This window comes from Eubalaena glacialis, chromosome 3, assembly GCF_028564815.1.
Source record: "Eubalaena glacialis isolate mEubGla1 chromosome 3, mEubGla1.1.hap2.+ XY, whole genome shotgun sequence".
Taxonomy (NCBI): domain Eukaryota; kingdom Metazoa; phylum Chordata; class Mammalia; order Artiodactyla; family Balaenidae; genus Eubalaena; species Eubalaena glacialis.
This window is the reverse complement of record NC_083718.1, coordinates 24,409,915-24,432,895: the sequence shown is the minus strand read 5'-3', so window position 1 is coordinate 24,432,895 and position 22,981 is coordinate 24,409,915. Positions and strand designations below refer to the sequence as shown.

The 22,981-nt window shown below is 50.1% G+C and overlaps 1 protein-coding gene across 1 annotated transcript in view; it reads left to right on the top strand.

Moving 5' to 3' along the window:
• PARP1 (poly(ADP-ribose) polymerase 1) overlaps positions 1 to 22,670 on the top strand; it is a 41,505-nt gene extending 18,835 nt beyond the window's left edge. The window contains exons 8-23 of the mRNA XM_061187355.1: positions 1,447 to 1,591; positions 3,252 to 3,392; positions 4,081 to 4,323; positions 4,627 to 4,695; positions 4,883 to 5,015; positions 6,904 to 7,099; positions 11,151 to 11,279; positions 14,304 to 14,387; positions 15,864 to 15,986; positions 16,545 to 16,673; positions 18,169 to 18,267; positions 18,770 to 18,922; positions 19,894 to 20,021; positions 20,805 to 20,866; positions 21,445 to 21,559; positions 21,854 to 22,670. Coding sequence (XP_061043338.1) covers positions 1,447 to 1,591; positions 3,252 to 3,392; positions 4,081 to 4,323; positions 4,627 to 4,695; positions 4,883 to 5,015; positions 6,904 to 7,099; positions 11,151 to 11,279; positions 14,304 to 14,387; positions 15,864 to 15,986; positions 16,545 to 16,673; positions 18,169 to 18,267; positions 18,770 to 18,922; positions 19,894 to 20,021; positions 20,805 to 20,866; positions 21,445 to 21,559; positions 21,854 to 21,935 — 2,031 coding nt within the window. The 3' untranslated portion in view covers positions 21,936 to 22,670. The remainder of the gene's footprint in view (positions 1 to 1,446; positions 1,592 to 3,251; positions 3,393 to 4,080; positions 4,324 to 4,626; positions 4,696 to 4,882; positions 5,016 to 6,903; positions 7,100 to 11,150; positions 11,280 to 14,303; positions 14,388 to 15,863; positions 15,987 to 16,544; positions 16,674 to 18,168; positions 18,268 to 18,769; positions 18,923 to 19,893; positions 20,022 to 20,804; positions 20,867 to 21,444; positions 21,560 to 21,853) is intronic.
• The last annotated feature ends 311 nt before the right edge of the window (positions 22,671 to 22,981 follow it).

Here is a 22,981-nt window from a genome sequence, read left to right as displayed (position 1 = left end):
GACCTTGTCCTTTCCCCACCCTTAAAACCTTAGAGTGATTCCCCATTTCTTCTAGAAATATTTTCCCAGTTCTTCTGAGAATGCCATTGTTACAGGCCCGTTTGTGGTATTTGTATCCCTTTTAATGTCTTAGGTTAGGAAAAAGTAAGATCGTGATATGAACTATTTAGTATTTTATATGTCAGTTGCACCGCATCTATGTATATTTTTAAAGGGCTATTTTAAAACGGTTCCTACAGGTGCAAGACATTTTGTCAGGTGGACAGTGCTTGCTGCCCATGCAAATTCATGGATTTACAGACCATGGGTAGAGGGACTGTGCTGCCCCCAGGGGCTTGGATCACAGAATCACGGTCAATCTCCTTAGCTTGAACTCCCCTCCCCCAAAGCCCTCCATGATCTGGCTCCAGCTACCTTCTGCAGCCCCTCTTTCTGCCACCTTTTTTCTCCTCACATACCACTCACACCACCCCTACACACACTCACACTCTCTCCCTCCCTCCCTCCCTCTCCCTGCCCCTGACTTGGCAGGTCACTGCCTCCGAGGAGCCCTCCCAGCATTCCCAGTATTGCATCGCTTCAGCACGCCTCTGGTTTAGAAGCCAGCTCCTATGTAGAAGTTGCCTTCGTATATCTGACTGTCGGTCAAGGCTGAGCTTCTTTCTCAAAGGCAGAAACTCTTTCTAAACACACTGTGATGTGTGGCACTGTGTTAGATGCCCAGCATACGTTTTATCCACCAGGCAGTCGTTGACCATGGATCTAGCAGGGAAGGGCTGTTTCTTGATGGGAAGAAGACTTAGGAGGGTAGGGACCTGGTCCCTGAGCCTGGTGTTTGTGATGTTTATTGAGTGACCACTTAGAGCACAGCCCATTGTGAATCGCCTGGAATGCAGGTGGACCGTGCTGGTGGCAGAGTTAATATTGAACACTGACTGTTGATGGGCTCCCTGCATTCACGGTCCCTTCTTCTAGGAAGGGGAAGGGAATTGCCCTGATTTCCTTTCGGGTCATAATCTCTCTCCCGGGCTCTGGGGAGTCTGGGGGGGCTTTTGGTCATGGAATGGACATACGACCCCAGGAAGAGGCCTCTTCATTCTTGAGGGGAACAACTCCAGAATGAGGCCTGGGGGTTGTAATCAGGTTCCAGCAGTGGTTCCCTGACCAGATTATCAACTGGGTTTGTTTGTTTGTTTTGTTTTTGTTTTTTTAAGGAAAATATTTTTTCTCTTCAAGCATCACAATACCAGCTGTATTATAAATGTAGAAGTACTGCAAATAAGCACCATATCAGCAGTAATACTGCATTTCATACTAAAAGCCTCAAATTTTCCTATTTTGTGTTATTCTTTATTGTAAGAAGAAAAAGATTCTTAAGTTCTTTTCTCTATCAGGTGGTTATTTCAAGGGAGAACTGGTTTCTTAACTAAAACTTACACTCCTTAGGAATTCCGAGAAATCTCTTGCCTCAAGAAACTGAAGATCAGAAAGCAGGACCGTATATTCCCCCCAGAGACCAGCGCCCCGCTGGCGGCAGCACCCCTGCCCTCTGCAGCCTCAGCGCCCGCCACTGTGAACTCCGCTCCCCCAGGTGCAGCTCCGGGCCAGCCTCGGGCGGGGGGGGCGGGGGGTACGACTGGGGCCCTGAGCTTAGGGTGGAGAGGGTGTCCGTCTGGGTTCTTTGCTGGCTGATCCTGGGGGGAATCTCTGCCCTTGTTCTCCCCATCCCACCCCCAGCAGGAGGAGGTAGGTTGGGGAGGGGGCTTCTGAGAAAGGCCAGGGAGACAGTTACCTGCGAGGGGCATTCAGACCCTCCTGCCTGACTGCGCTATGCTACAGAGCAGCATTCCAGGGCTCAGCTTCGTGCTTCCGGGCAGCCCTGCTCTCACCAGTCATCCTGAGCCTGATGTGATGCTGGGTCTCTGTCGCCTGCAGAGACCTGCTGTATGTGTTGTGATCAGTGTCAGCGAGAAATACTCCACACCAACAAAGACAGTGAGATGAGTTTGTGTTTTTGTGGCAGAAGATACTGCTGTCTTTGTTTAGTCAGGGACATGTGGCGTAGTCTAATGGTTACGGCCACCGTGTGCTGGCTGGAGGATGAGGATTCTTCCGTGAACGTGAGCCCAGCAGTGACCTCCCTCCATCCTCTGGGGAGGGGACGTGTGGGCGGTCATCCCAAGTTCACCCTGCTGCTTGCAGCCTGGGTCCAAGAGCAAGTGTGGTGCGCCAGGCGGGGTCGACGTCCGGGCCCTGCCCTGAGGGTCCCTTCTGCTTTCCCCTCCTTGCAGTTCACAGCTAAGTGATTCCGTTCCCTGAGGAGACCTCGGCCAACTTTCAGTTAAACCCTACGGGTATCCCTAGTTGTTCTCCCTCACAGGGACAGCTTAAAGGACTCCTCCCCACAGCATCTCTTGTGGAAATGTGTAAGCAGCTCTGTATGTTCCCGTTTGCAACAAACAGAAGGCACACCCCTGACCCAGGTCTTTCTGGCCGTGGTCAGTGCTAAATACCTAAAATGCCAGGGTTCTTGGTGCCTGAATCAGTTCTCTCAGCTCAGTGTGGTCAAGCTGACAAAAGCTTTCAGTGACTGCCGTGGACAAGGCTGCTTTTTTATTTTATTTTTTTTTAATTTTTTTTTGGCCACTCCGCATGGCATGCAGGGTCTTAGCTCTCCAACCAGGGATCGAACCCATGCCCCCTGCAGTGGAAGCGCGGAGCCCTAACCACTGGACTGCCAGGGAATTCCCCAAGGCTAGTTTTTTTAATGGGGTTGATTAATAAACATCCTGTGAGAACTGTAGTTTGCTTTTAGGCATGGGGTGGGAACAGAATGACAGAAGGAATTGGGAGTTCACACGACCCCGGCGTCCCACCCTCTGGCCAGCCTCCTGGTCCTTCCTTGTCTGTCTGTGGAGCAGACCCAGGGCGCCCCCGGCCGCCTCTGCTCGAGGCCCGCTGTGGAGAAGTGTCAGTGCAGGGCTTCTCCCTGGCCGGTCCTTTTGGTGCTGAGGACTGGGTACAGGTTGCTGTCCTGTCCTCTGCTTTCCTGCTTCTCTTACTCTTTTCTTCTGTTTACGTAGACTTCTCCTCAAGGAGATCCCTTTCTCCCTGATCAAAGAGGGTGCTGAGGCCATTCGGGGGCCTTGCAGCCGGTCTGGCTTTTCCCTGGGAGCTGCCGCCTGGTCTCCTGCTCCCACCCTCCACCCCAGGCAGCAGCCCTGCCTAGTGATCCTTTTCTCCCATCCCAGACAAGCCGTTATCCAACATGAAGATCCTGACTCTTGGGAAACTGTCCCAGAACAAGGATGAAGTGAAGGCCACAATCGAGAAACTCGGGGGGAAGTTGACAGGGACCGCCAACAAGGCCTCCCTGTGCATCAGTACCAAAAGTGAGTTCGGTCTGCCTGTGAACCAGAGGGATCCCTGTCTCTTGTGGTTGTGTTGAGAATTAAATGAGGTGAAGTGCTGAGCGCGGTGTCTGACACACAGAGGGACCCCAAAAATGTGTCTCTTATCATCGCTGGCATTGTTCAGGTTCTCTGTAAAGGGATGTGGGCACTTGTACTTGTCATTGCTGCTCTGTGTTGTGGTCTATATTCACGTACCTAAAACTCCCAAGTAAAGACTGTAGCCTACTCTTCTCACCTTGTTCACAAGATGTTGGTAGGTTTGCCTCCAGACAAAAAGTTCGCAGCTTAAGCAGGTTTGGAAAATGCAGAGTTAAACAAAGGTGAACAGGTTTCTTTGCAGGCTTAATATGCCGATGACCATTGTAAGTCTCCAAGGCCAGAAAACAGTGCACCGCTCTTCCCATGTGAACCTGACTTCCTTTCTCTGTGTAATACCTGTTAACATCTCGTTCTGTAGAGGGTTTGGAGAAAGCAGCTCTCACTCATCACCCCTTAGAAAAAGGGGGATGTTGCTGGTGAGAGACGATTGTCGAAATGAACCAAGGCCCCAAGCACTAGATTTTGAAGGAGAGGAGAGCTGTGGGCGACGAGGGTTGGGAAGTATCCAGCAAGTAATAACTATGTAGTGATTTGAGATTTCAAAGTTCTTTCCTTCCGATTTGAACAGAGGAGGTCGACAAGATGAATAAAAAGATGGAGGAAGTAAAAGAAGCTAACGTCTGCGTCGTGTCTGAGGATTTCCTCCAGGACATCTCCGCCTCGACCAAGAGCCTTCAGGAGTTGCTCTCAACCCACCTCTTGTCCCCCTGGGGGGCCGAGGTGAAGGCGGAGCCTGTTGAAGCCGTGGCCCCAAAAGGGAAGTCGGGGGCTGTGCTCTCCAAGAAGAGCAAGGGCCCCGTCAAGGAGGAAGGTGAGGCCCCGAGCTGCCCCGCCCTGCCGTGGCCCCATCCCGCCGGGGGCCGTGGCCTCTGCCAGGCTGGCCAGGTCCGCCTGCGCACAGCCTCTGCCTTGGCGCCCGAATGGTCTGTTGAACGCTGCCCACACCAGTTTTCTCATTCGTTTTCCCTGGGCGCAGGATGGTGCGAGGCAGCGCACAGATGCCATGTTGACATCTGACACAGGTGAAGGTGACCCACTCGCCCTGCCTGCCACCTTCCCCTTACTTTTTATTTATTTTTAATTTAATGTTTGCATTTCCCTATCCCCTTCCAAGGTACCAACAAATCTGAAAAGAGAATGAAATTAACTCTTAAAGGAGGAGCAGCTGTCGACCCTGATTCTGGTAAGGAAGCGGGAGTGAGCAGAGTGAGCTGTGGGCGCCCCGCTGGTGGGGGAAACCGTGTGGGGCGGGCCGCGCCTTGCCCTCCGGCCTCAAGGCTCCCCGGTCCTGAGAGCGCACACATCTTGGGGGGAACCTGCAGACCCCCTTCTCCCTGTGGGAATCGTCACAGGAGCTTTGCCCGTGACAGGTCTGGAACACAGCGCACACGTCCTGGAGAAAGGCGGGAAGGTCTTCAGCGCCACCCTCGGCCTGGTGGACATCGTTAAGGGAACCAACTCCTATTACAAGCTGCAGCTCCTGGAGGATGACAAAGAGAGCAGGTGCGCCGGCGGGGGGTGGGGGGGGTGGCGTCCAGCAGAGCTGTGCTCCTGAGGCTCTCAGTGCTCCTGGGGAGCCAGCCGCCTCATGAAGAGCATGGGTGCGTCGTTAGGCCTGCAGTGAGGGAGGGAAGAGGCCCTCGCCCCCGGACAGCCTTTCTGTCCTCACTCATCAGTGTTACCTCGGGCTCCCCAGTTACTAAAGGCGTTTGGGTTTGCATCTGTATGTTTTATTTTGAACTTAGTGGAGGCAGGTAAGAGCCAGTTCTGGGGTGCTGAGGGGCTGGGCTGGCTTGGCCACGCACACTTTTCTAGTAGGGGCAGTTCTCTGCCAAGTCGATGGGCCCTCATTGCAGCCAGCACAGAACAGGAGCTCTATGTAAGCGGGGAAGGTGTGTTAAGTTCTAAGGGTGGGGGGGAAAGCACTTTCATATATTAAACTGACCTTTCCTTTTTAGCAAATGAAAACAATTTACACATTGGAACTCCAGGAGATCTAAAAAGCTTTCCTCGTTGAAAGGCAAACCCCTGTGAGAGTGGCAGCCCCCGGGGGATACAGTCAGCGCCCGGTGCATCTTGGCCAGCCGCAGGTTGTAGGCAGTGGCAGACTCAGGCTCTTCACATCCCTTCAGCTTCTCACCAAACCTTGCATTGAAAATGTGAATGTCAGAAGTGACCCTTAAAAGAGCACACAGTATCTGTGTGGCTACTTAAAATTTCTGAAGAAATAAAATCCTGCGTCATTTAGTTTACTACCTACTCTTGTTGGAGATTTGAAGGTCAAAGTAGGGTATCTTGCTTGTAAAACATACCTTCCAAAAGCTAGATGTGTATTGGAGTGCAGAAGAAGGGATAGGGTTTTTGTGGAAATGTGCTGAGTGCCAGAGTGTGTTAAACAACAGGCAAATGAGAACAGAATTGTCCACCTCCAGCAAGCAAATTCTAATGGTGATTTTGGACATGGGCGTTATTCTGGTGGCCTAGATTTATTGGTTTTTAGAGGGAAAGGACAATGTGGGCTGTTAGAGTCAGAAGGTTTTTTTCAGGATAGGTCAGCGTGGTGTCTTCCAAACATTTCCAGAGGGAAATAACCCAGCAGAGAATGAACTTGTATTTCTCTGGGCAATAGCCCAAAAAAACAGCAGGAAGCCCCAAATCTTCTTTGAAATCTCTGGTTTTATTTTTAAAATGCATCCAAATCTTTCTGGGTTTCCGATATATCTGTGTTTATTGTGATGTAAAATTTAACTTATGCATGATTTCCACTAAGAAAAATGAACTCGCCCGAAGCTAGGCAGCACAGCCCGCAGGGTACCCAAGACTTGGCCCTAGGTTGAGATAGAAACTGAAGATGCTAGCTGGGTCTGTAGGTGGCTGACCCTGCAGGCCAGTGGCCCGCCCCCTCCCATTTCATCACATCTCAGCCTCTGATCTGAGCCAAAGGTTCTTCATTATTTTTAATACATGTCGTTGATGGTTGCATCACCTTGAACGCATGACTTCCAAGTGTTACTTGCCGTGTTTCTTTGGGGAAGAGAATTGGATATTCTTACGTGAAGGTCTGTAGGCCTCAGGATTTACTCCTCAATTTTGGCTGCCAGATCCAAGGTTAACCTGTTCTTTGGTACTTTTTATAGCCCATTTGCCAATGTGATTTGGAAGGGCATTTTTTAATTACTTTAAACTTACAACGCTCAGTTTAATAAGAGTAAAATAAAGGTCCTTCATTGTAATACCAGTTCCTTTTGTTCCTCTTTGTCAGTCACCATCATTTTGGGGTGTTTGCAGTTGTTTCTCCCTCAAGGGGAATGGCAGGGAAGGGAAACTCATTCTGAAATACAACAGGCTGACCCATGAATTTGTATCTGATGTTCCTCCTCTCCTCCCACAGGTATTGGATATTCAGGTCCTGGGGCCGCGTGGGCACGGTAATTGGTAGTAACAAACTGGAGCAGATGCCATCCAAGGAGGATGCCATTGAGCATTTTACGAAATTATATGAAGAGAAAACCGGGAATGCCTGGCACTCCAAAAACTTCACAAAATATCCCAAAAAGTTCTACCCTCTGGAGATTGACTATGGCCAGGTAATCACTTAATGCTCTTACACCTTCTAGTTCTGGTAAAAGGAAGGGACACTATTCTTTTAAAAACATGCCATGGATCAGATGGCATCATTGGTGAATCCTGTCAAATGTTTAAAGAATTAATACTGGTCCTTCATAAACTTTTCCAAAAGAGAGAAGAAGAGGGAACACTCTTCAAATCATTATGTGAGACCAGTATTATCCTGATACCAAAGACATCATGAGAAAACTCCAGTCCAATATCCTTATAAATATAGATGCAAAATCCTCAACAAAATACTAACAAACTGAATCTAGCAGCACATGAGGATTTATGCACCATGACTGAGTGGGATTTATCCCAGGAATGCAAGGTTGGTTCAACATGCAAGTTAAGTCAATGTAATATAACATGAATAGAATAAAGGACAGAAGCCACACAGTCATCCTAATAAACATAGAAAAGGCATTTCATTAAATCCAGCGCCCTTTCATGAATAGAATCTACACCGTGAAATATGAGATGGCGCTTAGATGAGAACAGTGTGAGCATTTGTAAGACTGTCAAGGAGGAACAGTCTTTGAAGTTGCTCCCTAAACACAACAGGGAGTAATTCACAGATTCCAGGTGAGGTTTCTTCTCTGAAGCTATGTTGAATCATAGATCACGTGACTTGCTTTATCATCAAGATAGAATTATAGTGATTTGACGTGCTCCAGTAGGTCCCAGTTTTTAGTCCCAAATTATTTCCTAATAAGTTCCCATTATTTATATTTGTTGCTTGACCATCTGCCTATATATTACCAGACAGCCTTCCGTTGTCTCTTGGCTGATACTTGTGGCCATTGGTTTTGACAAAATGCTTACCTTGTTTTTATTTTATTTTATTTATTTTTATTTTTGGCTGTGTTGGGTCTTCGTTGCTGCACGTGGGCTTTCTCTAGCTGCAGCGAGCAGGGGCTACTCTTCTTTGTGGTGGGCGGGCTTCTCATTGAGGTGGGTTCTCTTGTTGCGGAGCACGGGCTCTAGGTGCACAGGCTTCAGTAGTTGCAGCACGTGGGCTTCAGTAGTTGTGGCTCGCGGGCTCTAGAGCGCAGGCTCAGTGGTTGTGGCCCACGGGCTTTGTTGGTCCACGGCACATGGGATCTTCCCGGACCAGGGATCAAACCCGTGTCCCCTGCATTGGCAGGCAAATTCTTAACCATTGTGCCATCAGGGAAGTCGCACCTTGTTTTTATATGAAAACTTACTGCTTTTATAATGGGGGGTGGTGCACACTTATTTTGCAGAAAGAAAGAGATTTGTAGATGGTACAGATTTAATTCCAAATTTTTGAGCCCTAACATGTCTTAAAGGGGGAATTCTCTAGTTTATAGAGAGTGTCATGAGCTCTACCATTAAAAATAGAAATTAGCTCATATAATGTTGAGGTGGAGAACTTGGAGTTTAGAGTTGCACAGACTTGGTCTAACTCAGCAGTGCCCCCTACTGAGTTTATTTTTCCCATTTCAAAAATATATACAGTCGAACAACACAGGTTTGAACTGCATGGGTCCACTTACATGTGGAATTTTTTTCATTAGCAAATACTACAGTTCCACACAATCTGTGGTTGGTTGAATCCACGGATGCAGCACTGAGGATAGGGAGAAACCAGGAATATGGAGGACCAACTCTGTTATTCTCGGATTTTCGACTGCACAGACTAAGGTTAATGCCCTTAGTCCCTGAGTTGCTCAAGGGTCAACTGTATTTGTTTTAGAAAATTTTGAGAAAGACAGAGGCACAAAGAATTAAAATCATGGTATATGTCTTTATATACTTCTTTCACTTCACAGCTACTTTTCTCCACTATAACACTGGAGTCTTTCCTTACATACTGTGTTGCCACCACCAGCTTTGGCCTTACTGTTCTAGGAGCATTTCCCCATGTCTTCTAGAGCAATGCTGTCCAACAGAGAGAGATAGGCAGCCACTTAGGCAATTTTAAATATTCTAGTAGCTACATTTTAAAAAGCAAAATGAAACAGTGAAATTAATACTAGTTATGTATTTAACCCAGAATGTCCAAAATATTATCATTTTGATATATTAATATCATTGAGATATTTTTACCTTTTTTTTTTTTAACTGAATATTTGATAGCGGGTGTATTTTTAGCTCTTACAACACAGCCCAATTCAGAGTGGCCACATGTCAAAACCAGTGACTACCGTATTAAACTGCACTGAACTAGAGCATCATTTCTTACGTTTGTATAGAATTCCATCCTGTGGGTGGCCATTATTTGTAATTTACCAAACAACGCTCTTCCATGCCCCAATTAGATATTTAGATTATTTCCAGGTATTTGCTATAATGATGCTGATATACTTATCTCTGTGCTTGTTATCATTAGAGATTGAGTTACCAGGTCACAGAGTATATGTATTTAAATAAGGCTTTTTAACATACTAATAGTTTGCCTTCAGTGAAGTTACAGCTAGAGCAGGGGTCCCCAATCCCTGGGCCATGGACCAGTACCTACTAGGAATCGGGCCGCACAGCAGGAGGTGAGCGGCGAGCGAGCGGCGGGCCAGCGAGCCAAGCTTCATCTCTATTTACAGCCACTCCCCATCGCTCGCGTTACCGCCTGAGCTCCACCCTGTCAAATCAGCGACGGCGTTAGCTTCTCATAGGAGTGCGAACCCTACTGTGAACTGTGCATGCGAGGGATCTAGGTTGCGTGCTCCTTATGAGAATCTAATGCCCAATCTGAGGTGGAACTGAGGCGGTGATGCTAGCGCTGGGGAGCGGCTGCAAATACAGATTACCATTAGCAGAGAGGTTTGACTGCACAGAGACCATAATAATAAATCAGTTGCTTGCAGACTCATATCTAAACCCTATCAGTGAGCGGCAAGTGAAATCAAGCTCAGGGCTCCCACTGATTCTGCATTATGGTGAGTTGTATAATTATTTCATTATATATTACAGTGTACTAATAACAGAAATAAAGTGCACAATAAATGTAATGCGCTTGAATCATCCTGAAACCATCCCCCCACCCCCAGTCTGTGGAAGAATTGTCTTCCCCAAAAACGGTCCCTGGTGCCAAAAAGATTGGGGACCACTGAGCTAGAGGATAAGAATGCATTTAAGACTTGTGTTTCAGCATTAAGAGTAGATGTATTGTGCCCCTGACAGCAGCAGCCCTGAACACTAGCACACAGGTTCCTCTCTGCAGCTTTGTCAAGGCCCAATGCCAGTTATCTTCGTTCAAAACAAATACCAAACACCGTTAGCTGTTAGGGACACCGTGACGGTCATAGTCCCTGCCCTTGTGGGTTCAAAAGTGAGAAGGGTTAAGGCGTTTTCAGTATAGCCGGGTCTTGGCTCAGCCTGGATTCCCCAGATGGCAGGGGTAAAGGCCTGTGCTAGTAGAATATTAGGAAGAGCAATCCCAGGGAACAGGGGTAAGGGGTGCAGACTTGGGAGGGTTGATGCTAGGATGCGCTTTAACACTGTCAAGCTGCCTGGCAGGAAGTCGGACTGTTAGCTTGGTCCTCTGGCACTATAGAGAAGGCTGTGTGGATTCAGTCTTGGGGGAGGCAGGGCAAGAGAAGAAAGGAGACAAGATTTGTCCATCAGTCCAGTGTCCCCTGGGTCCAAGATCACCCTTATAGCTGCCCAGCACTTCCAGGTTGGGCATGAGTGGGCCCCGGGCAGGTTCCCAGTCTCAGGGCACCAGCAGCCCCGGCATGGGAGGCAGTGAGGGAGGAGGTGAGGGCATGAAGGGAGTGTGGGTGCCTGCGGGTCTGCCTGTACAGAGCTGGTTGCTTCAGTGGCGTCTAGAATAAGAATCTGGAGCAGCCAAGAGGACTTGGGGGGGTGCACAGGAAGTATCTGATCCTGTACACATTCATATATGCTTCTCCTGGCAACTAATGCCAAACCTTTTTGATTAACAGCTTTTTTTTTTTTTTTTTGGCTGGTGGCACTCCGTCCTGTGTCCTTTCTCTGCCAAACACCACCACCACTTTGCTTGGGTTGTTTAATTGTGTCCCTTCCTGATTTTCTTTTTCCCTAAAGGATGAAGAGGCAGTAAAGAAGTTGACAGTAAACCCTGGCACCAAGTCCAAGCTCCCCAAGCCAGTGCAGGACCTCATTAAGATGATCTTTGATGTGGAAAGTATGAAGAAAGCCATGGTGGAGTATGAGGTTACTGCACTTCCGTTTTATTTGTGAGCGTTTGCTGGGGTTGATGATTTGAGTGCCGAGTTGGCAACGAGTTTGGTGGCTGGTCTTCAGCTTGAGACATGCAGGAGCTCTGAGGCCTGGGGTGCTTGCTCTTTTGCAGAGGATCGTTGGCCTGCTGTGAAATAGATAGTGTGTTGTCCCCTGGGTCCCTAGACCCACTTGCACTTTTCCCCTTGTTGCCATGATGGATGGAGTGTGGACATGGTCTTTTGTGGCCCAACCAAGCGGGCCACCTGGAGCTGTCATGGGAAGTCCAAGACATAGCCCACTTACAGTAAAAGAACTGCTGTAACCAGCACTGACAGAAGTGCAGAGAGCTTCTGGCACTTGCTTCATCAGATAAAATTCATACCAGCTGTATTTAAGAAGAGATTGGGCTGGGTGGGATGGGGGTGATGGAAATGTTTTTGTCCAGGAAAAGTGGCGGGGACCCTGGCCAAGGCCAGGCGTTTTCAGTTTGTTTCCCTGGGAAATGAGTGCAGAAGGGCCCCTTGTTCTTGCTGCCTCTGGCATCAGTGCTCTTGAGTGCTGACCCAAGGGGCATTCCCACAGAGGTCGTCCAGGCACTGCTGGTATCTGGCTGGCAAACAGACTCTCCCCTCTTCTCCAGCCACCGAGCCCAGAAGCTTCAGGCTGCTCTGAAAAACAAGCAGGGACCAGCAGAGAGAGCAAGAATTGCAGATGGGCCTTGGTCATTACGCCCCTTCGCTGCTTGCTCCCTCCCTGCTTCTTCCCAGGGCCTTCCCAGAGGCTCCAGGCAGCCTTGGAGGGGGGCGGGACAAATCTGGGTGGTATAAACCACTGGCAGCCTCTCTTCCTCAGCCCCGCATCTCCCTGTCTTGGAGCTCAGCCTGGCAGGACTACTCAGGCTCCACTGTTGTTAGAAAACAGAGTGTTGGGTCACCTCCTAGGAAACCCCTAATGGGTTTGAAGATAGCCAGGGCTTGTACGGATGTCTTGTTCAAACAGATAAACAACCCGACTTCTGTCTGGGAGGTCTGACTAGCTTGAACAGCTTGTGGGTGGGCTCACCAGGAATGCTGGCAGAGAGATGTGCGGGGAGGCGGGGAGGAGGGCAGGAGGCATCTTCGTTTCATTAACGTTTCAAAAGAAATGTCCCACGTGTCATTTCCGGCTTCCTGTGCTGTGGCTTATCTGTGATTCATAGAATTTCTCAACTGTGATCAGACCCAGTCTCTTTCTGTGAAAATGACATTTTTTTTTTTAGCTTGTTTTATACTCAAGACAGGGAACTAGTTGATGAGCAGGAAGCAGAGGGCCAGGGGCCTGCTGCTGGAAGGCAGCCTGTGTTGAGAATGTGGAGAGTGGGGCACCCACTCCCAGCCTGATGAGCTGTACGTGGGATTGGGTGGCCAGGTAGATGAGTAAACATGGTACCCAGGGGAACTGAGCGCTCCCTGTGAGGCAGGTGAGTCCTGAGCCCAGAGCAGAGTCCCAGCCGAGGTCGGGAGGGTGTGTGCTGTACCCAGAGTCCGGGCTCCATCTCTAGAAGCCTCCCTCTGGCTGCAGCTGTGGCTCTCAGTGCCCTGACCCCAAGGCATCTCTCCCACTTTTCACTTTCTCCCTAAACGCAGCTGCTGTGGAGCCCCTGCCCCCAGCCCACAGTTGGGAGTGGAGGCAGCTTGTGTTGGTTGAGCCCTGTTCCTGTTCTTGTGGCCTTTGTGTGTGTGTTGAGGGTGTCGGTTAGAGAGACCAGGTCTTTTTTTAAATAAACACCAAAATGAGACAGCTCAGGGAAATCGCTCCCCTCAGAGCATGTGCTCTCCCTCTGGTCACACTGCCCTTCTGCCCAGAGCATCTTCTGGAGTTCCTTCTTTAGAATTGCTGTAGAGCCAACTCACGGTCCATGCTAAGGTCACTCTGTTCTTTTATTTTACTGTGGTCTTGGCTCAAAATACATTATCCACCTTCTTCCCCGGACTGAGCGCCAACTGTTTAGCTCTTCCCAGAAACCGGCTCTCCCCTGGGGATGGACAGTACTGAGGGTACAGAGACGCTGACGTGCCATAGCTTGTCGTCATTAGACGCTGTCACCACTGGCCCCTGATTGGTTCCTGATGGGCTGTGAGCACTTTCACATCCTATTTCATTTAATCGGCATAGTGGTCTCATCTCTCAAGTGCTTGTCCAGCTCAGTCTTTGTTCCAGGCCCTGCAGGTGCTGGAGATGGCAAGATGGGCAAGGTGCAGTCCTGGGGCCGGGAGCTCAGAGGGTCCGCTGGGAACAACCCTGGAGACAGTGGCTCAGGTTTCAGAGTGAGGGGCCCCATGTGGCACTGAGGCGGGAGAGGGGCCGAGCCGGCGTTCGGGCAGGTCACTCCCACAGGGAGCGGGTGCCTCGCTCGCTAGCTGGCGACCAGACCTCGGCCCCCAGAGTTCATGCTTCTGCCGCGGTAGCCCGCTTGCCGCCTCCCTGGATGCTGGTTCCCAGGGTATTGCGAGCAGCACTGTCGTAGGGGCGGGTGTTTAACCTGTGGGATGACTGACTGGAAGGGCACACTGTTGATTTGGTATAGACGTGTGTTCAGGAGTGTGTCCTTTTAAAAATAATTTTCACTGCTTTATGGTTCTTAGTTTCCGGGTGGGAATGGCCTTGGCTCTGAGACCCCAGGGAGGGTGCACCTTCGTCCTCACTTTGGAATTAGATGGGAGTCCTGCTGTGTCACCTTCTTCCAGAAGCGTGGGGCTGTTTCAGACTGAGTGCAGGGGTGGGCGAGCCCTGCTTGGCTTATCCCTGCCGTAAATGCAGTGAGCCAGAATCTTCCCTCACAGACTCCTGTCCCCTGCACTGGGGGCGAGGCTGCAGAGCCTGTGGAGCTGGGTCACCGGGTCTCCCCGGGAGGACCAGAAAGACTTGTGACTGCTTCTGTAAGGGCCCAGGAGGCCTGGGCTGGTGCTTGGTCTGGCTCTCCCATCATCTCGCTGCACAGTGCTTTCAAAGGGAAAAATACCCCTGTCTCCTCAGATTGACCTTCAGAAGATGCCCTTGGGGAAGCTGAGCAAAAGGCAGATCCAGGCTGCGTACTCCATCCTTAGTGAGGTCCAGCAGGTAAGTGAGGGTCCGACCTCTCCTCCAGCTGCCCGGGGGGTCTCCTGGCTGGCCTGTCATGGCAGGGGGGCGGTGGAGAGCATGCAGCAGTACATTTACTCAAGGTTACCTGAAATAGACGTACTGATTCATGATGATTTAGATGTTTTCAATTCAACAAGTATGACAAGTGCCTGCCACTTGCAAAAAGATGGTCACAATACTAATGAATTAGCGGTGTTTTCAGTTATCAGCTATGCAGTAAACTCCCTATACACCTAATGAGGAATTTCATTCTCCTGCCTCATAAAAATGTTCTGATTTTATTTTGTGTGTCCTTAAGAGAAGCTGAGTTTATTTTGCAGTTACTAGGAAATCATCAAATAGGAAGTTAAATATTGTCTTTCTTTCATTTATGTTCATTCACCATCAATTTGCTGAGCATCTCCAATGTCCCCCAGTCCCCGGAGCCTGATTTAAGCCTCTGCCCTGAAGGGGCTGGAGGGTTCCACTTGTATTTGGGAGTGGCGTGTGAAAGAAGAAAAGCACACAGGAAGCTGAAGTGGGACCAGGGAGATGGGCTCTGGCTGGTGCTGGAGAGGAGGCCCTGAAATGTAGCAATTAAATCTGGTTACAGCCGGTCCTGAGCAGTGACCCCTTTCCTCGTTACCCACTGCCTGAGACCTGAAAGGCTTTCCTCAGCCCAGGCTCTTTCCTGTTCCAGAATGCTCAGGTGGAGGGGCTGGGGTGGTGTCCTTTGCCCATAGCACAGAGCAAACTGCAGCACAGGCAGAGATTTATGGTATGGACAAGCCCGTGTCACAGTGAGAAGCAGACTTGGAGCTTCGTGCCTGCAGGGTGCCGAGTCACTGCCCCTTTACCATCCTGTGGGCCCCTAGGGTGTCTGCCAAGTATGCAGTGACTAGTCCAGCTCCTCCATCGCTTTGTGCATTTACTGAGCACCTTCTGCATAGAGCACTAATTGGCATTGCAGCATAGGGAGGGGCTCGCCTTTCTGTGCCTGGCCCTGGCCCTCCGGGGGCACCAAAGACGAATTCCCCACCTTACAGATGAAGGTCAGTGGCCAAAGGGGCCTGACTGAATTTGACAGCAGTGGGGTTTTTTCTCCCTTTCAACATTTTATTATGAAATGTTTACAAACATACAAAAAGTTGAAAGCCATGAGCCCACCACCTAGATGCCACAGGTGACGTTTTGCGGAGTGGTGGAGGTTTATGTGTCTATAACTACACAGCTCTCTGTACAAGTGAAGTTGTGTACGAGAAGCCCCATGTGTGCCCAGCCGCACAGTTTGAGGATGAAATCCTGCCACCGCCCAGTTGAGTGACACCCCAGGAAGGAGGTTTCCTGGCCTGTATGCACCGCAGGCTGCCTCGGGACTCGGCTGCAGCACCCAGCTTCCAGAGGAGAAAGCCCAGCCAGGTGCTGGGGACTCAGTGCTGCTTCAGTCTGTTCCCTCTGTCCCCTCTCCTAAAGGCAGTGTCCCAGGGCAGCAGCGACTCCCAGATCCTGGATCTCTCAAATCGCTTCTACACCCTGATCCCCCACGACTTCGGGATGAAGAAGCCTCCGCTCCTGAGCAACTCAGACAGCGTGCAGGTAGCACCGACGTCCAGCAGGAGCCCCGGGTCCCGGGCTTTGCAGGGCTGGGTGTCGCTCGTGTGCCACTGCCCCTCCATGTCATGATTCCTGAAGGCAGCGGCCAGTGCTGGAGGCCCACCACTGGGCCCTCGTTTTGAAGTGGGGTTTCTACCCGTATTGGGAGCCTGCCCAAGGGTAGAACGGTTGGTTTTTCCTGCCCTTGCTGGACCACGTCAATCTGGGGAAAAGGAGCCTTATGAGAGAGGGAGCGTCTTCCTCCCTGCTTTCCCTGCCTGCTTCATAAGGGAGCCAGTGATCAGTCCCCACCTGTCAACCAGTGCGTGCAAGAGGAAAGACCGTTCTTACCATCACCGTGTGGCTTCTGCCTCTTCTCCCCCAGGGAGCCAGCCTCCTTAGCATTCCAGAAGTCCTTAGGAGTGTTCACTGTGAACGGATGACGGGCTGTCCCTGAGCAGCTAGGAGGCACCTCTTCACTGTCTGTGTTAGACGTTACCTGGGTGAGACTTTCTCCCTCACCTTGGTCCTTAGCTCGGGGTTTTTCTTGTGTTCCTCCAGGCCAAGGTGGAAATGCTGGACAACCTGCTGGACATCGAGGTGGCCTACAGTCTGCTCAGGGGTGGTTCTGATGACAGCAGCAAGGACCCCATCGATGTCAACTATGAGAAACTCAAAACTGACATTATGGTAACAGGGCCTGCCCTTTCTGAAGCATCCAAACCCTTCGTCCCAAGAGCAGTGGTCCCCAAACTTGAATGTGCGTCAGGATCTCCTGGAGAGCTTGTTGAAACAGATTGCTGGGGTCCGAGGATTGACCGTCCTAACAGGTTCCCAGGTGTTGCTGCTTGTGGTACTCTGAGAACCTCAGAGCATTTCACCTGTAAAGAAGCACCTTGTTTGCGAGGCAGGCTTCCAAGTCAAGGCCTCAACTTAGTGTAAAGACCTGTTTTTGTGGGGCCTTAAAGTTTTGTTTTTCCCCTTAATCTAGAGAGGGTCTCTGTTTTTGGAGGTTGTTGAGGTGTGAACTCTGCAAGGTCTGTTACTGGTATCCTGCTTCAGACGTAGAAGTGCCTGATGGCAGCTGTAATAAAACTATGGTGCCTGGGTTCATGTCCTCTGGAGTCGAAGTGGCTCTGTTGGTGCACATAGTCCTTGAACTTGGGTGTGCTGGAGGCTTGGGCAGCAATCACCCTGCCTAGGCCACCCGGAGGAGAGACTTTTGCCTCAGCTCCGAGCTTGCCCTGGCCTTGAGCCTAGTCTTACATCTCCCGTGTGCCTCTCACTTCCTCAGCCCCTGTGTCCTTCCCTGCAGTGTTAGGAGGTTCAAGTGCACTAGGATCTGTTGAGCCTGGTGTTGTGTGTTTACGTCACTAAAAGAGTCTTTGCTTCGTGCTTAGGACAAAGTATCAGTCTGTGGGTGTATGCAGGGTAGGACACCAAATGGCCTGGTTCCTCATGAAGGGGTTGTTATTCTCTCCATTTATGATTCTGAAGCCGTTTAATTAAGAGGCAATGAGGAAGACCAGAATTCCTGAATTCTCTTAACTTTGGATAAGAATATGAAAATGTAAGAGAACACACGTAGTATTTCCCATAACACACTCATTTATTTAGGCAGAGATTCCATTATTTGATGGTTATTTGGTGGGTGTTTGCTCTGAGCCATGATGTGCATGGCCCTGAGGATTCAGAAGAGATGGAGCATTCATCCGCATCATCAAAACCCCTGTAGTCTGTCGGGTCCCTGCTGCTCTTCATTGCAAGTCTTGACTGCAGGGTGTCTCCTGGCCCCGGTGTGTTAACTCATGGTGAGCTGGACCGTTACCTGAGAGCCAGCTCCTTGTTCTAGAGGTTCCCTGTTCCCAGACAGTGAGCCCCGTGTTTCTAGCTTTCCTGATATCCCAAAGCACAGGGTTTTAAGGCGGAAGGAACACTGGGCTCATCCAAATAGGTGATGCAGAAGCCGATGCCTGGGGAAGTGGGGGCACTGGCCTGGCGCCTGCCCCGGAGCGAGCGTGGTAGGGCTCGGAACACAGGCTGGCTCTGCTGGCTCTGTCCCGCCCGGGCTCCACGTGGGCTGTTTATTACCTGTGCATCAGCTGAGCCTGTGATTGCTCCTCCTGCCTCTGTGTGGCTCTCTTGGGGTCTCCCTTGCTCTCATTTCCAGACGCCTTTCTTCTAGGTGGTGGACAAAGATTCTGAAGAGGCTGAGATCATTAGGAAGTATGTTAAGAACACTCACGCGACCACACACAACGCATATGACTTGGAAGTCGTCGATGTAAGGCTCTCTCCTCTCTCCGCCCCCTTTGTGTCCTGCCAGCTCTTCCCTGCTTATTCCTCCGACCTGGGCCTGGGTAGAAAGGAGCAGTTAACTTTGCTTTAAATCACCAGAGGAAGTGACTCAGTTGTTTGTAGAACACAAAAGTTCATAGTCCTATGGTTTGGGGTTGGCTTTTTATTCTGTTTTTAAAAGACATTTCCTACCCCAAAACCTAGTTTTGCAATCAGAACTGTTATCAGAGATCCCAAATAAAGAGCCTCAAGTGTGCATCTACACGTAGCATTAATTTTAATAGCTAGTCTCTGCTAAATGGGACCTTGACTAGCAGCGTTGCTCCGTCCCAGCCTGATTGAAGCACCTTACATACTGCAAAAGACCTTAACGCGTTCCAGCTCTGGGGACAGCTGGTCGGTCCTCCTGTGTCTAGTCAGATCTTTCAGTTAACCAGAGTGACAAGTGGCTCCTCCTGCCTCTCTCCTTTATTCAATACTCTGACCAGATCTTTAAGATAGAGCGTGAAGGAGAGAGCCGGCGTTACAAGCCGTTTAAGCAGCTGCATAACCGAAGGTTGCTGTGGCACGGGTCCAGGACCACCAACTTCGCTGGCATCCTGTCCCAAGGTCTCCGGATAGCCCCACCTGAAGCACCTGTGGTACGTGCCTGGCCCGGGAGCTGTGGGGAGAGAGGGGTGGGCAGTGCCTGTTTCTGCTGCTGTCTCCACCAGAGCTTTGTGGGTGCTCGCGTGAGAAGTGCACATGCCCCGGTGAATAAGGGGCCTTGTTTAAAGATGTAGGTGTAGCCATGGTTGATAAGGTGAATGTTGCCAGATGTCCCTCTCCTGACCCTCACTATCGAGAGCATAGCTGCAAACGTATCAAGCACAGTTTCTGGAACAAAAGAAGTAAAGTGTCCGGGCCCTGCTTTGAATGCTAATTGGGTGTGTTGACTGACAGAGAGCAGACTTTGGCCGCAGGCCAGGCTGAGTTCAGACCTGCCTCTGACACCTCCCAGCGGGGGACCTCCTTGAGCTTCAGCATATGCCTCGGTGAAATGTGCTGATAAATGAGTAGAGCCTGACCCAGACCTGAGCGATTGCTGTGTCACCTGCTGGGTTATAGACGTGACCCACCAGGCAGGGACTTAGGAATAGTCTTCCAAGCCCCTCGTCTTCCAAGCCCCTCGTTTTGTACTTGTAAAAAGAGGGGGAGCGAAGAGGCTTAATGACCGGACTCATGAGTGCTGTGTGGTAGGTAGCAAACGCCCTAATCTCTCTGAACCTCGTTTTCACTTACAAAAAGGAATAAATATAATAGCCATGTTTACTGGGTGTTCACATGTGCCAGGCCCTGGTCTAAGAAGCTGTTATTAACTCATTTAATTTTCACAGCAGCCCCCTGGGGTGCTTTTCCCCAGTTCAGAGAAGGAAGTGGGGTCCAGAGAGATTAGGTAACTTCTCCCAGCCCCTGGGTACCCGGCAGAGCTGGGATCTGAACAGCCTGCTCCTGAGCATGGGCCTCTACCGCCTGCCGGGGGCGCTGTGGGAAGTGGGGACAGGCACTCAGTAGGTGGTGCTGCTAACTTCCCCTGAGAAGGTTTTCAGCTGTCCCTTTTCCATCCCTCCAGACGGGCTACATGTTCGGTAAGGGCATCTATTTCGCCGACATGGTCTCTAAGAGTGCCAACTACTGCCACACATCCCAGGGAGACCCAATAGGCTTAATCCTGTTGGGAGAAGTTGCCCTTGGAAACATGTGAGTAACCCTGGCTTTGGGGCTGGTGGCACTTGATGGGGGTGGATGGGGTGAGCTGTAGGAAGGAGAGCTTCCCTTGGCTGGGGGTTGATCCTGAAAATTCCCCACCATGATTAAGAGGACCCACCAGTTAGGCAGTGGGTATCAGACGCCAGTGCATGTTAAGCAAACAAGATACAGGAACACCTCACAAGCCCAAGGACAGGAATGCAGCCGGGCCTCAGGAACTGGCAGTGTCCATTCTTTCTGTGGACTGCGAAACAGAGAGGTTGACTTGCACAAAGGATGGCCACCTCACGGCCCCTGTCTCCCTGCTGATGTGTACATTTTCTGTCTGAGACCAACTCAGATTGAACTGGCATCTCAATCCCAGTTCCAGATTCCCTGCAGAGAAAGTCTGATTGGCCCAGCTTGGATTGACTGTCCACCTTGGTCCTATCAACCATAACCCAAAGAGAGCAGGGTTATGTAACAGACCAGGAGGGGTCCCAGGTTCATGAGCTGGACAGAAACCTCCAGAACGGCCAGCCACACCACAGCTCTAAACGGGCCCTTTCCTGAAAGCGGCCCCGTGGCCGTGATCACGGGCATAAACCGTTCAAAAGGGGCTGCGCCGTCAGTTTCTAGAACCAGAGAAGGAGGGAGTTCCTAGCAGGGAAGGTGGACTGGGTTCTCTGAGTGTTTATCTCAGCAGCTCCCGTGGCCTTGCTGGGCTAGTCATACTGTTGGTCTGAGAGCCCAGTGACCTTGGAGGCTCTTCTGAACCTGTCTTCTCTTCAATAGGTATGAACTGAAGCACGCTTCGCATATCAGCAAGTTACCCAAGGGCAAGCACAGTGTCAAAGGTAATGTGTTTCAGAAGCTTGCTGCTGCAGCCCCAGGCACCCTGGATGGCGCAGGGAGGGGGCTTTCTTTCCCCCAAAGCCACAGTTCCTGTGGCTAGCTATTACAGGTTCATTAAAAAAAAAAAAAAGACTCTGTGGCTGCCGCTAGTATCGCAAATGCCATAGAAGAGTCCTGGTTGGAGCTCCAGTAACCAGGGGCACTGGCTCTGGGTTTTAACCTGACTCTTAGCTTCAGCATTGAGGGACCTCTGGTGGCATAGTGGTACCTGGAGCTTCTTGAATTGATGCAGCTCGTAGCCCGTGATGATTAGGACCTCCTACTGCCTAGTTGAAGCGAGGGCTTTGGAATTCTGCTCAACAGAAAGAGGGGCAGGGGCACTACTATGCTTATGAAGATCAGTTAAGGCTGATACCCTGGAACTTGATAACGTACCTACAGCTTTATGTCTGGAAGAAGGATGATGCAGTACGGGATGGGATTTGTGTGTCTTTTACATGAACACATAGATCTCATCTCTCTGGAGCATTTTCAACATCTGTTGCCACAAATCATATCACTTCTGCCTTCTGTTTTGCAGGTTTAGGCAAAACTACCCCTGACCCTTCAGCTAGTATTACTATGGACGGTGTAGAGGTTCCTCTTGGGACCGGGATTTCATCTGGTGTTAACGACACCTGTCTGCTGTATAACGAGTATCCTTTTGCGGGTGTGCTGTGTGAGCCCAAAGGAATGTTCTGGGGCTGTGGAGTCACTGATACGCAGCCAGTTAACCTGGGGTGGGCTGGCTAGAGACTATCCTGTGGTGTGTCTCATGGTGAAGAGTTCCTCTCAGTGGTCTCCCTGGTCGGGGTGAGAGACCTGACCACCCCCCCCCACCCCCCGCCACCCCGTGAGGGTTTGCAGGGTGTGGCCAGTAGGCCGGCTTAGGGGCAGCAAGCGCACTCTCCGCGTGGAACCGTTTGTACCTTGACATGCTTCCCCTCCAGGTACATCGTCTATGATATTGCTCAGGTCAGTCTGAAGTATCTGCTGAAGCTGAAGTTCAACTTTAAGACATCGCTGTGGTGAGCTGTGAGGCGTGGCAGCCCAGTGACTGCGGTGTGAATTCGCCTGACGTGCTTGGCACCGACCGACCAGGCAGAAACTTCAGCGGAGTTGCCGAGGGATAGTACCTTCACTAAACCTCCTTAGAAGGGATTTTATACGACACTAGGTCACATGTTAAATGATTCTCCCAACTTTTCAAATCCCTTGTTTGTGTTGCTCGGGGGCGGGGCGCAGGGCGGGGGGGTTGCTTTGGGTTTTTCTCCTGCCAGCCGTAACCCTGGTAGGTACACCTAACAATAGAGGAAAAGTTGGGGAGGGTTTTTCTGTGTGTCTAGACTAGTCCAATGAAAGAAGCTTGCAAGCCACGTTAGAACGTCTGCCTTACTGGTTTCCCCAGGGAAGGAAAAAATAATCTTCCACCCTTATTTCTAAGTGTTCATCTTTAGTTTTGGAAAAATGTTAAGCATTTATTTTGAGGTTAAAATAAAAACTAATTTCATACTATTTAAATTTCCTTTTTTATTTTGCATTTGTTGTCATCCTTTTAGCTTTTTGTTGGTGGTGTTTGGTGAGGAGTGTGAGGAGACCAAAGGGAAGCACATGAACAATTTCTCATACTTAGAAACGAAAAGTGCTTTCCTTTTCTAGAGACGCTGGAACGTGGCAGCTCTCAGAATATGTAGTGTAGTAATTTTAAGTTGCATTTGAAATTCTCAACTTCCCTCTCAACAATTTTGTCTTCTAACTTAAAACTATATCACCAAAATACCAAAGGGCTAATAGTAATTCTGAATTAAAATTGAAATGGCTTCTGTACTTGTGTATTGTGTGTCTGGTCTCATTCTGAGTGCAGATCTATTCATCTTCACAGTGCAAGGTCCACAAAGACTATAGGGGGATTGTTTGTACCCGTATCTATGAAACCACAGAATGTGCCAGGCAACAAATGGCAGTGCCCAGTAGGAATGCCGTGTCTGAGTGACAGAAAACCAAGCATAGGAGGGCATTCTTCTTTTTCTTCAGTTTATCGGATACTTAGTGGTGATACAACACGTGTCAGCATGTTG